This window comes from Myxocyprinus asiaticus, chromosome 6 (genome assembly GCF_019703515.2).
Source record: "Myxocyprinus asiaticus isolate MX2 ecotype Aquarium Trade chromosome 6, UBuf_Myxa_2, whole genome shotgun sequence".
NCBI classification, from domain to species: Eukaryota; Metazoa; Chordata; class Actinopteri; order Cypriniformes; family Catostomidae; genus Myxocyprinus; species Myxocyprinus asiaticus.
In genome coordinates this window covers 50,723,385-50,735,366 of record NC_059349.1, presented here as the reverse complement: position 1 = coordinate 50,735,366, position 11,982 = coordinate 50,723,385, and the positions used below count along the sequence as shown (strand labels likewise).

General features: G+C 38.3%; 1 protein-coding gene across 2 annotated transcripts; it reads right to left on the bottom strand.

The window, feature by feature from the left end:
- Positions 1-704: 704 nt before the first annotated feature.
- Positions 705-10,977, bottom strand: yju2 (YJU2 splicing factor homolog). 2 transcript variants are annotated; one of them, XM_051701750.1, is made up of 8 exons: positions 10,836-10,977; positions 9,808-9,908; positions 9,459-9,603; positions 9,122-9,256; positions 6,091-6,272; positions 5,468-5,612; positions 1,424-1,595; positions 705-1,256 (listed from the first exon to the last, which is right to left on the bottom strand). In XM_051701750.1, the coding sequence occupies exons 1-8, from the start codon at positions 10,857-10,859 to the stop codon at positions 1,132-1,134; spliced, it is 1,029 nt and encodes a 342-aa protein (XP_051557710.1). In that variant the 5' UTR covers positions 10,860-10,977; the 3' UTR covers positions 705-1,131. The 2 variants fall into 2 exon arrangements, with proteins under 2 accessions (XP_051557710.1, XP_051557709.1); XM_051701749.1 differs by having other exon boundaries at positions 1,424-1,605; positions 5,469-5,612.
- Positions 10,978-11,982: the final 1,005 nt, after the last annotated feature.

Sequence of the window (11,982 nt, the reverse complement as noted above, 5' to 3'; positions counted from 1 at the left end):
AGATTTTTGGCTTGTTTTTATCTGGTCTCCCAGCCTGGAAAATTGGCTGCTTTAAGAGTAGTTTGGGGCACTTTTCAAACCAACTAGCTTCTCAGCTGAGCACCAGACTGGCCAAGAGACCATATTACATCAGCTAAAACCAGCAAACCATCTTAGGCTCATTACAGATGTTTTTTGTTTTTTTTCTATCCCACATTAAGGTTGGCATGCATTCTGCATAATGCTACATGCTTAATACGATGCATTAAATTAAACTAAATGTAGCACGCATGTGATGTTCAGTGCACTGTTTTAAGGTTAATTGAAGGGAATATTAGTCAAATAAAATGCATGATACCAAAAGCTTCTGGTTAACCACATAAAATTACATTCTTAGTCAATATACGTCCCATCTGCCACTCTTAACCCTCATTTAACACCTTCTTCACCATCAGTATACAAAGGTCAAATCGTAAGGTTATAAGGTCACCAGTAGCACTGTGGTGGATCGATGTGAGAGCTGGTGAATAATGGGATTGTCCCACAACACTTGATTGCATTATCACATTTGCAAGCATTTCCTCAAAAACAACCCATTAATGCCATTAGGGATATTAAAATGCAGAACATCAAAAATTCCAATGGCTTAATATAGCTGTGAAAAAAGCTTTTATTTTATTAGACAATATTTCATCCATTATCAAAAAGAGGAAATAGTCAGAATGGAAAGTGGACAAATAATTTATTTGTTAAATGGATGGGAGGGTAAAAGTGTCTTTTATGATGCGGGACAAGAGATGATCAGTCTAAATATGCTTTAGATTTAAGATAAGTCAGCTGGAACCCTCAAATGCATATCCTGTTATTGATTGAACAAACATAGAGAAACAAATACTACTTTACAGAGTATATTATACATCTGAAACACATTATGGGGTACATTAGAAACATCGTCATGGTGCAAATCTAATATATCAAAACATTAAATCAATGCAACTGAAACAGAGATCCTCCAGCTAAGTTAAACCATTGGTTCTCAAGTGTACTTTTAAGGAGTCCAGGTCGAGGAAACTTAAATATGGGCCAAGTGGAGATAGGTGGTCTGAAGATGAGCATATTTTTTGCAGTCACAAGTATTTGCCACACTCCAGCCTAGTCGGAGTTGCTTTCATCACTGTCTGAGTATGCCCCCAAGAGGCTGAGAGAAGAACAGTTTTGAGATACGACCGGCTGGCCGTTGGAAGCTGTAGATGCTGCTGGTTTGGCAGCGCATGTCCCTACGTGATTGGGGAGAAACAAAGGAAGCAAGTTATCAGAGATGGCAAAACCTTAAACTGCAAGAGAACAGCAGAACTTCTCAATCAAGTCTGATACATCAATCCATCAGCAGGGTTTCCATCACATGAATTCTGTATTCACTGATACATTTTAATACAACAAGAACCTGTTTTTGTTTCAGCAGCAGGCTGTGGTGTATTTGAAGCAAGTTTGGGAACAGAATCTGCTGGTTTCTTCCTCACCACCAGAGAGCCCAGCGCTCCCCTCCCACCCAGACTTCCAACACTCCTCTCCCAGCTCTCCACCTTCTGTTTCTTCACACCCACAGCCGACAGACCCTGTACAGACCAGGAGAAATGTCAGACAAGGCATGTTGACAACAAAAACTCATATTCAAACATAATTTTCACTAAGATTTGGGAGGTTTGGACATGAAAAAAAAAAAAAAAAAAAACTGAGAACCAAGTTTTTATTTTTTTTACCACAGATGTGCACCAAGAGGGATAATGTTCTGTTGGCTTCACATCGGAGACTTGTATCAGCCTGTCCAGGATTTTGTCAAGTCATTTTTATTTGTATAGCGCCTTTCACAACATGCATCGTTTCAAAGCAGCTTTACAGAAAATCATGCATTAACAGAAAATGAAACTGTATTACCTATAATGTCTTAGAGTCATAATTTTGTTGTAATGATATCTGGCTGACTGTACATTATCTACATGTGCATTATCTTACTACAAGGCTATTCACCAAACTATTAAATGAATGGACATGAAATACTGATTTAAGGTGAGATTATTTTATTATGTGAACAGAAGAGTGTGGATTGATGCAAGACAGTTGAAACTAGTATAGCGATATAGAAACTCGGTTGCCTGGGACGACAATAAATTCTACAGTTTAATGGCCATAATACAAAATTCTTTGACCATAGAATGTTGAGATTGGCCAATCAGAATCAAGTTTTTCAGGGAGTCGTGTAAAAGAAAATATAAAGTCTGAAAGCGACCAAAAGTATGTGCAAATTATTTTGTAAACAAACGATATTTTAATCTGAAAAGTCTAGGGCTGGATGTCGAAACAGATTTCTCGATTCGATTCCGATATCGATCCGTATGGGTATATAGTTTTAATTACAAATTAATTGCGCAACAGCAAAAAAAAAAAAAAGTTTATGAAATTACACTATGGTGAAATTTAAAATGCAAACGCACATTCTTTTGGTATTTGCGTTACCTAGTTGCCTATTAAAGTCTAAATTCCCATAAGTAATGAAGCGATCGCTCTCTTGAATATCAGTGCATTATTAAAGACTGTTTTTCAGTGCAAATTCAGAGTTTAGCTTGAGCCACCATTACATATGATGGTGAAATATACCACCTACTGTTCAACCCGCCACACTCTAAATCAGTGGTGTCAAACAGTAGTCCAATTCAACCCGCTTTGCATCTGCCGATCGCGGTCTCGCGCAAACGGGCAAATTTGTGCTTTTCATCTGAAACGGGACCAGTGAGTGACACTGTCACAGACAAACTCAGTTTATTTTATCCCACTCACAACAATATTGCCAATATGGTTGATGGACAGATACAAGAAAACTTAGAATAGGAAGGAATGCTTTTGTCCTTTGTTGGGTATTCATAAGTACTTTATTACAGGGGCGCCACAAGACTTCTGTGTCATCCGGGGGTTAGACAACAGGCATTATAATAAAATAAAATAAAAATATAAAAATATAAAAAGAAGAATCCTTCCTTCCATGACTTAAAAAAGGACCACCCTACCTGTCAAATAATAATTATACTAAGCACAACACTAACACCAGTTCAGAACTTTGTATTAGCAAACGTCAGGCAAACAATAAACAAAAACACATTTTTAATTTAACATTGCGATCAAAGCGAGAACTTGTCGGCTCACTGTTCATTGTGCAGAAACTAATGCTAACAATAAAATCAATGTCATTTAACAATTTAAAATTCAATTGTCATTGATCATAATATTTTGTGAATAAAGTAAAAATAACGACAATAAAGTCGAAGCATTATGAGATTAAAGTCGTAATATTTTGAGAATAAATCGAAAGGAAAGTAACATCAAAGTGATGTGGTGGACAACAGCAAAGTGGAGCGCCTGGGTCTTTAAGATAACTTGGCTATGCAACCGAGCTGAATTTGTGGGTAATTTTTGTGAGCTCTCTGTTAATCAATGAGGTGTGCATTTTTCAACATATGGGTGCCTGTCAAGGGAGCCACGAGCTATAGGCTCACACTCAAGTGAAGCGAAAAATAATTGGAACTGCTGTGAATTATATACAGTTGAAGTCAGAAGTTTATATACACTTAGGCTGAAGTCATTTAAACAATTTTTTTAACCACTCCACAGATTTTATATTAGCAAACTATAGTATTGGGAAGTCGTTTAGGACATCTACTTTGTGCATGACACGGGTCATTTTTCCAACAACTGTTTACAGACCGATTGTTTCACTTTTAATTGAATATCACAATTACAGTGGGTCAGAAGTTGACATACACTAAGTTAACTGTGCCTTTAAGCAGCTTGAAAAATTCCAGAAAATGATGTCAAGCCTTTAGACAGTTAGCCAATTAGCTTCTGTTAAGAGGTGTGCTGAATTGGAGGTGTACCTGTGGATGTATTTTAAGGCCTACCTTCAAACTCAGTGCCTCTTTTCTTGACAACATGGGAAAATCAAGAGAAATCAGAAAAAAAAAATTGTGGACCTCCACAAGTCTGGTTCATCTTTGGGAGCAATTACAAACTCCTGAAGGTCCCACATTCATCTGTACAAACAATAGTACTCAAGTATAAACACCATGGGACCACGCAGCCATCATACCGCTCAGGAAGGAGATGCATTCTATCGCCTAGAGATGAGGTAGTTTGATGCGAAAAGTGCAAATCAATCCTAGAACAACAGCAAAGGACCTTGTGAAGATGCTGGAGAAAACAGGTAGACAAGTATCTATATCCACAGTAAAATGAGTCCTATATCAACATAACCTGAAAGGCTGCTCAGCAAGAAGCCACTGCTCCAAAACCACCATAAAAAAAGCCAGACTACAGTTTGCAAGTGCACATGGGGACAAAGATCTTTTTGTAGAAATGTCCTCTGGTCTGATGAAACAAAAATTGAACTGTCTGGCCATAATAACCATCATTATGTTTGGAGGAAAAAGGGTGAGGCTTGCAAGCCAAAGAACACCATCCCAACCGTGACGCATGGGGGTGGCAGCATCATGTTGTGGGGGTGCTTTGCTGCAGGAGGGACTGGTGCACTTCATTAAATAGATGGCATCATGAGGAAGGAAAATTATTTGGATATATTTAAGCAACATCACAAGACATCATCCAGGAAGTTAAAGCTTGGTCGCAAATGGGTCTTCCAAATGGACAATGACCCCAAGCATACCTCCAAAGATGTGGCAAAATGGCTTAAGGACAACAAAGTCAAGGTATTGGAGTGACCATCACAAATCTCTGACCTCAATCCGACAGAAAGTTTGTGGGCAGAACTGAAAATGCGTGTGCGAGCAAGGAGACCTACAAACCTGACTCAGTTACACCATCTGGAATGGGCCAAAATTCCTCCAGACAGAACTGGTGTAACTGAGTCAGTTCTCACTTATTGTGAGAAGCTTGTGGAAGGCTACCCAAAATGTTTGACCCAAGTTAAACAATTTAATGGCAATACTACCAAATACTAACAGTGTATGTAAACTTCTGACCCACTGGGAATGTGATGAAAGTTGAAATAAATCATTCTCTCCACTATTATCATGACATTTCACATTCTTAAAATAGTGATCCTAACTGACCTAAGACAGGGAATGTTTTCTACAATTAAATGTCAGGAATTGTGAAAAACTGAGAGAAAAACATTGTATGTGGTAACATCCACTCAGTTACAGTATTGTTTAGAGAGGAAACCCCAACAAAAAAGCAGACTAAGCATCACTAACGCTGAGCGGGACTGCACGGATATCTGTCTGGTTCTTTCTCCTGAATAAATACAATTTCCAAAAAAAAAATTGCTGCAGTGTGGTCTCATATGCGAGAGATTTACTGGCACTGGGAGGGGGGTGGAGGTCTTTAGATTCAACAATCAATATTGAGATGGTGCAAATGAAGATTGCGCTGCATCGGAAAATCAATATTTTAGCCCGACAGGACTGCAAAACTGCTCTACCTGTGGGCCTGTATTCACCTCCGTGGTGAGAATGTCTGTGGGTTTATCAACTGCATGTTTTATCCCTCGTTCTTTTGCATTCTCCGTCTCTTCTTCAGAGTCAGAATCCCTCAGTCGCTTGACGAGAGCTCTCTCCAACATCTCTCTATGAGGAGGAATAGAACAGAGGAAAAAATAAGCATATTTTACTAGACAACCTTAATCTAGGAGAAACCTTTCCAGAATTCACTGCACTAATATACACTATGTAGTCACACAATTGAAGGCATAGTTTACCTAAAAATGACTAAATGTTGTTCCAATCTTAACCCTTCAATTTCACTGCATCTTTTTCCATAGAATGAAAATGAATGGTGACTAAGGCTTTCATTCTACCCAACATCTCCTTTTGTGTTTCAAAGAAGAAAGGACCAATCAGTTCTGGAACAATATGAGGGGGAAATTTCATTTTTGGGTGAACTATACCTTTAACGAGGTTATAAAAATGTCATGCATAATAATTAGATAATGAAGAGTTCAAAAACACTGTTTAAAATCAATATTAGTTTTAGCATTGGCATGGATTCATTCTCTTTTCGGTACACATTTTTCACACACACACAGTCAATAATTTAATTTCATACTTGGTCTCTCTTTCGTCATCCTCCTGCTCTCTCTCTTTCTGTCTCTGCTCCATCACTTTATACTCATCCAGCATGGCCTCAAAGTTCACCTGTGCCTGCCTCTGGTTCAGCTCCTTCAGCTCCTGCAGGTTTTCCAGCACCTCCATCTCCATCTTCGAGTCCCGTGTGCGGTTCTCCAGAACCTTTCAGAGCATTCAGAGGGCCAACTTGAGTTTTGAGTTTGAATGGGCTTGTTTTTTAAGGCATACATGAAACCCTTCCTTGCATTACACATAGCCTTCATTAGTAAAGGCTCTTCAGTTATAACGGTTCTCGTACTTTTTTGACCAATGAATTTCCATGACCTTTCCAGTTTCTTATTTTAAACCTTTCAAAATCAGATATGACAGATTCTCTATAAAGAACCGACTCAAAATAACAACTCACAAATCAAGAAAGTTTGGTATCATTGTAAAGAAAACTTTTCAAAATTGTAATAATATAGACTGATACATTCTGAGACTCTCAGACTAATAAACTGCTGAAAAATCACACACACACAGAGAAAAAAAAAAAAGAGCCAAAAATGTACTTTTTCTTATTTGACATTATATATCTCTTGGTGTGAATAAGGTTGCCCCAAAAAAAGTTTTGTTTTGTTCCCAATAATGTCAACTGTATGAGAAATTTTGTGTTGATACGACAAAGCAATCAAAAGTTATAGCATTACAAAAATAATTTATCATAGTGTCCAAAAATGTCTCATGTGCCCAAAAGCCTCTCCAAACAAATAAAACATAATAATTGTACATAAGAACTAATTACAAATAACACAACAATGACTAAAGGTTTGCATAGCATGCAGACATGATTTTAGTAAAGATATTTCACAGAATGAGTGCCTTTTGACTCAATGAGTCTGTATCATTGAGTCTGTGGCGCCATCTCCTGGTGGCCAAATGTAACATTGTGCTTCGTGTGGATTATCTAATGATCTATGCATCTGATTACCTTGTGTATGGTTGTGTACCTTGGTTGAAAGATAATCAACTCCTCTAAGTAATGGTACGTGATATTTTATGTTCCGTTTATTTGTCGTAAATTATAAATGAAAACGTGGCATATAAGCAACACCAACATAATTGCCAAAGACATATACATAGCTAATACTCGCTACATTTTTGTCTGCGAGTAAAACAAATAGGCTGGTTGCATTCTACTCTTTGAAAGCTTTCCAACAACATATCACATGGCTATTTGATCAGTTTGATGTTTTTACTGATTGCAATAATAGGTACAGTGCAACTTTATTTTAAATAAATTATCAAAACAGAACACTTCTGATTTGTCTGCAAATTTCAATGCGCTTATTCAGTTTTGAAAAGTTGGAAAGTAGAGCTTCTAAGCTTTCAAATTATACAGTGCATCCGGAAAGTATTCACAGCGCTTCACTTTTTCCACATTTTGTTATGTTACAGCCTTATTCCAAAATGGATTAAATTCATTATTTTCCTCAAAATTCTACAAACAATACCCCATAATAACAACATGGAAGTAGTTTGTTTGAAATCTTTGCAAATTTATTAAAAAAAAAAAACAAAAAAAAAATCACATGTACATAAGTATTCACAGCCTTTGCCATGACACTCAAAATTTATTGCTGCTGCTCAGGTGCATCCTGTTTCCACTGATCATCCTTGAGATGTTTCTACAACTTGATTGGAGTCCACCTGTGGTAAATTCAGTTGATTGGACATGATTTGGAAAGGCACACACCTGTCTATATAAGGTCCCACAGTTAACAGTGCACATTAGAGCACAAACCAAGCCATGAAGTCCAAGGAATTGTCTGTAGACCTCCGAGACAGGATTGTATCGAGGCACAGATCTGGGGAAGGGTACAGAAACATTTCTGCAACATTGAAAGTCCCAATGAGCACAGTGGCCTCCATCATCCGTAAATGGAAGAAGTTTGGAACCACCAGGACTCTTCCTAGAGCTGGCCGCCCGGCCAAACTGAGTGATCGGGGGAGAAGAGCCTTAGTCAGGGAGGTGACCAAGAACCCGATGGTCACTCTGACAGAGCTCCAGCGTTTCTCTGTGGAGAGAGGAGAACCTTCCAGAAGAACAACCATCTCTGCAGCACTCCACCAATCAGGCCTGTATGGTAGAGTGGCCAGACGGAAGCCACTCCTCAGTAAAAGGCACATGACAGTTTGCCAAAAGGCACCTGAAGGACTCTCAGACCATGAGAAACAAAGATTGAACTCTTTGGCCTGAATGGCAAGCATCATGTCTGGAGGAAACCAGGCACCGCTCATCACCTCGCCAATACCATCCCTACAGTGAAGCATGGTGGTGGCAGCATCATGTTGTGGGGATGTTTTTCAGCGGCAGGAACTGGGAGACTAGTCAGGATCGAGGAAAAGATGAATGCAGCAATGTACAGAGACATCCTTGATGAAAACCTGCTCCAGAGCGCTCTGGACCTCAGACTGGGGGGAAGGTTCATCTTCCAACAGGACAAAGACCCTTGGCACACAGCCAAGATAACAAAGGAGTGGCTCCGGGACAACTCTGTGAATGTCCTTGAGTGGCCCAGCCAGAGCCCAGACTTGAACCCGATTGAACATCTCTGGAGAGATCTGAAAATGGCTGTGCACCGACGCTCCCCATCCAACCTGATGTCTGTGCCCATCATAACATTTATTTAACATTCTATAAATCGATTTTAAAAACTATCGGCCGTTTAATCGGTTATCAGCCTTTTCTATCACCTTAGTTATCGTATTGGCAAAATCCACTATCGGTCGACCTCTGATTTCAAGGTTTTCCATGATTGTGGGAACCCTAAGTTATGTTTATTTTGTTATTTGATAAAAAATAAATAAAAAGTGTAAGAGCTTGCACAAATCAAAAAGTGATAAAAATGTTCTTTGAGTTATTACATGAAATCTAGAATAAAACAATAAATCCAGGGGTTACGCAGATGTATCATTAGCTAAACAATAATATAAAAAAAGACATTTAAAAAATGTGGTTTGTATCAGACCTTCATCGGGTTATTGAGTTCCTCTTCCTCTCGTTCTTGTTGGATCTTCTTCTCCTCCTCTTCGATCAGTTTCTCTGCCTGAAAGTTACGTGTTGCGCCGTGCTCCATGGCATAATCTGTGTTCTCTGGGTCTGTCTGTGAAAGCGAACGATCAGATTTAGTACAAACACAACCAACCAAACTTACAGCAAAGAACTGTTTATCTTCCTAATAAAAATGCAATATTATACAAAACACCCAAATTGAACATTCTGCCTCTATATGTAAAATATCACATTGTCTGTAAGCAGGTTTTAAGAGGGTTCATGTAGAATGATTAACATGCTCATTATTTTACCTTAAACGTGATCTCGGCCAAGCATCTTGTGCATTTGATGTAGAATCGGAAAATGGGCAGCCCCATGTACAGCTCATTCTGAACGGTCTCTTTGCGAGCATTGAACTTCTTCCCTTTGTAAATGTATTCTCCACATGTTTTACATCTGCAAAACAACAAGAATTACCATATCAAAGCATGTCCTTATATGCTGAACCTAGATAATAAATAAAACTACAGAACATTACAATCTCGAAGCATGACACCTGTAATCAAGAAACATATAGGTCATGGCCATCTCAGCGCAAGTATTTATATGATGGAGATATAATGAAACAATAGATAATTCATCTCTCAGATCATGTCTTACCTCATGTTAAATGGCGCCATCAATCTGACCACATACTGACGGTCTTTGGGGAGTTTGAGTTTAGGGATTTTAGACGGATCAAAATCAGGAGGATAGTATTTCTGAGGTAGAAGAACAAGAAAAAACTATTTAAAATGTCAGATTATCACAGTATAAACTTTGTAAACAAAACATTTTATCTTAAGGTTTATTTGGGCGGTAATACTTTACAGTAAGGTTCCATTCATTTACCTTAGTTAATGCATTAGGTATCATGAATTAACAATGAATAATATATATACACACATACAAAATACACTCTGACATCATTACCAAACCACAAAATTTTAGCTGCATCATTTATTCAACTGGCCTGCAGTGCTCTATAATACAGCAAACAGAAAATAGGAAAAAAGCATGTATTTGCTCCATAGGCTAATCATGAGAAAAATAGCGCCATCTGCTGGAAAATATTAAAAATGTAAATTTTGAAGCCAGGGCTCCAGAATGAAAGCATAATATCATAGAATTCATGATTTTATGCTTTAATGGCACTGGGATCAAATATTGCAGTTTTAATGGGTTTCAATGGGGACATTTTTGTCCTAAAGGTCCTGAGTGTAAGTATTTTGTGTACACAGCGTATTATAGATGTATTATAGGACGGTTGAAATATCAAAATTCCCCCCAAAATACACACATTTGGCTAAATTTATGCCGTTGGCATTAACACAGTCAAAATGATCGACAAAACAAAAATGAAAAAGACAAGAATGTCCCGAAGGTGGCACAAGGGTTAAAGTGTTACCATTTAGGCAAGTGTGTTCAGGGTACTTCAAAGTACACCAAAAATAGTACTTAGTACCAATAACACAGTTCATCTTCAGCACACTAGATGAAAAGTTAACTTGTTTGGCTTATATTGAACTTATATTTGCATAGTGTTGCTAGTTGATCGTCATGTTGTTAGCAATCTCAATTATTACATCTCAAATCCTCTTAAGGTCGCTCTACAACAATGGTATAAAAACAAAGACAGGGATACTTACGTTCAAAACTTTTCTTTCCGACATGGTTTTCTTTAATTCGTTAAAATTAAAAGTGAAAAAGGCAAATAATGCTCAACTGTCTGTTAGCACACTCGCCTCGCTTTACACTTCTTCTTCGACCTCACTCAAGTGTTGCATTACTGCCACCAACCGGCAGAAAGTCGATATTACAGGTGGCTGTGTCTAGAAGGTAACATCCCGGGTGCCTAAGTCTCGCGAGAGTCTCATTCGCTGATACTAAGGTTAGGTTTAGGGCTAGATTTAGTAGTAGGGTTAAGGTAAGAGTGAGGTTTATGTGTCTAGGGTTTCTGTAGGACTCCAAATACACACAAAAAACACAGCGTGTTAACGTCGAATGCGGCTCTCGCGAGAGTTTAGGTAAGAAGGTAACCCTGGGGTTATCTTCTATCTAGACAAAACAAGACAGGAGGCTCGTTCGAGATGCCAAACGCCGCGGCTGCAGTCAATGGAGGGATCAAAAAGGAGCAGTCAAGTCGGACAGTTTCCACTTCTCGTAGTTTGCTCAGTTCCTAGAATATCAAAATCCACAAAAGGAAGTAGATCCTTTTCCTATTTGGCTCCTAAACTATGGAATAGTCTCCCTAACACTGTTTGGGATGCAGACACACTCACTGAATTTAAGTCTAGAATAAAGACTTATCTATTTAGCCAGGTATACACCTAATTTGCCCATCAACTCACAATTAGGCTGCTTTAGTTAGGTCTGCCTGAAACCTGAAACATTGATCCTGAAACATTGATTGTGATCTATAACTGCAAAAAGATTTAATGGCATCTATGCTAATATTATTCTATTTGTTTCCCTGTCTCAACCTCGGGACTCCTATCCCAAGGTCACCAGATCCACTGCTACGTGTCTCTGAGTGATGACGACTAAATGCAGCCGGTGCCAGCCAGACATCACTTCAGTCTATTAAACGGACTTCAGAGGATGAACTGTACATTTTATGTTATTATTTGTATATTGTGTTTTGTGTAATTATGTGTATATTAGATTTTAAACTGTGTTGTAAATCTGTTGTTTATTGTAAATTGTCTCATCACTGTCACGACTACTATGTTGCTCAGAACTGCACCCAAGAATTTCACACACTATTGCACTTGTATATATGGTTGTGTGACAATA

What these genes read in the sequence shown, in the direction of transcription:
- yju2 (XM_051701749.1), bottom strand. Translation starts at nt 10,859, where the DNA reads ATGTCGGAAAGAAAAGTTTTGAAC. An exon ending in GATGACGAAAGAGAGACCAA is followed by an intron (nt 5,613 to 6,090) that starts GTATGAAATTAA and finishes TCCTCCTCATAG; the next exon opens with AGAGATGTTGGAGAGAGCTC. An exon ending in GAGGTGAATACAGGCCCACA is followed by an intron (nt 1,606 to 5,468) that starts GGTAGAGCAGTT and finishes ACATTTCTCCTG; the next exon opens with GTCTGTACAGGGTCTGTCGG.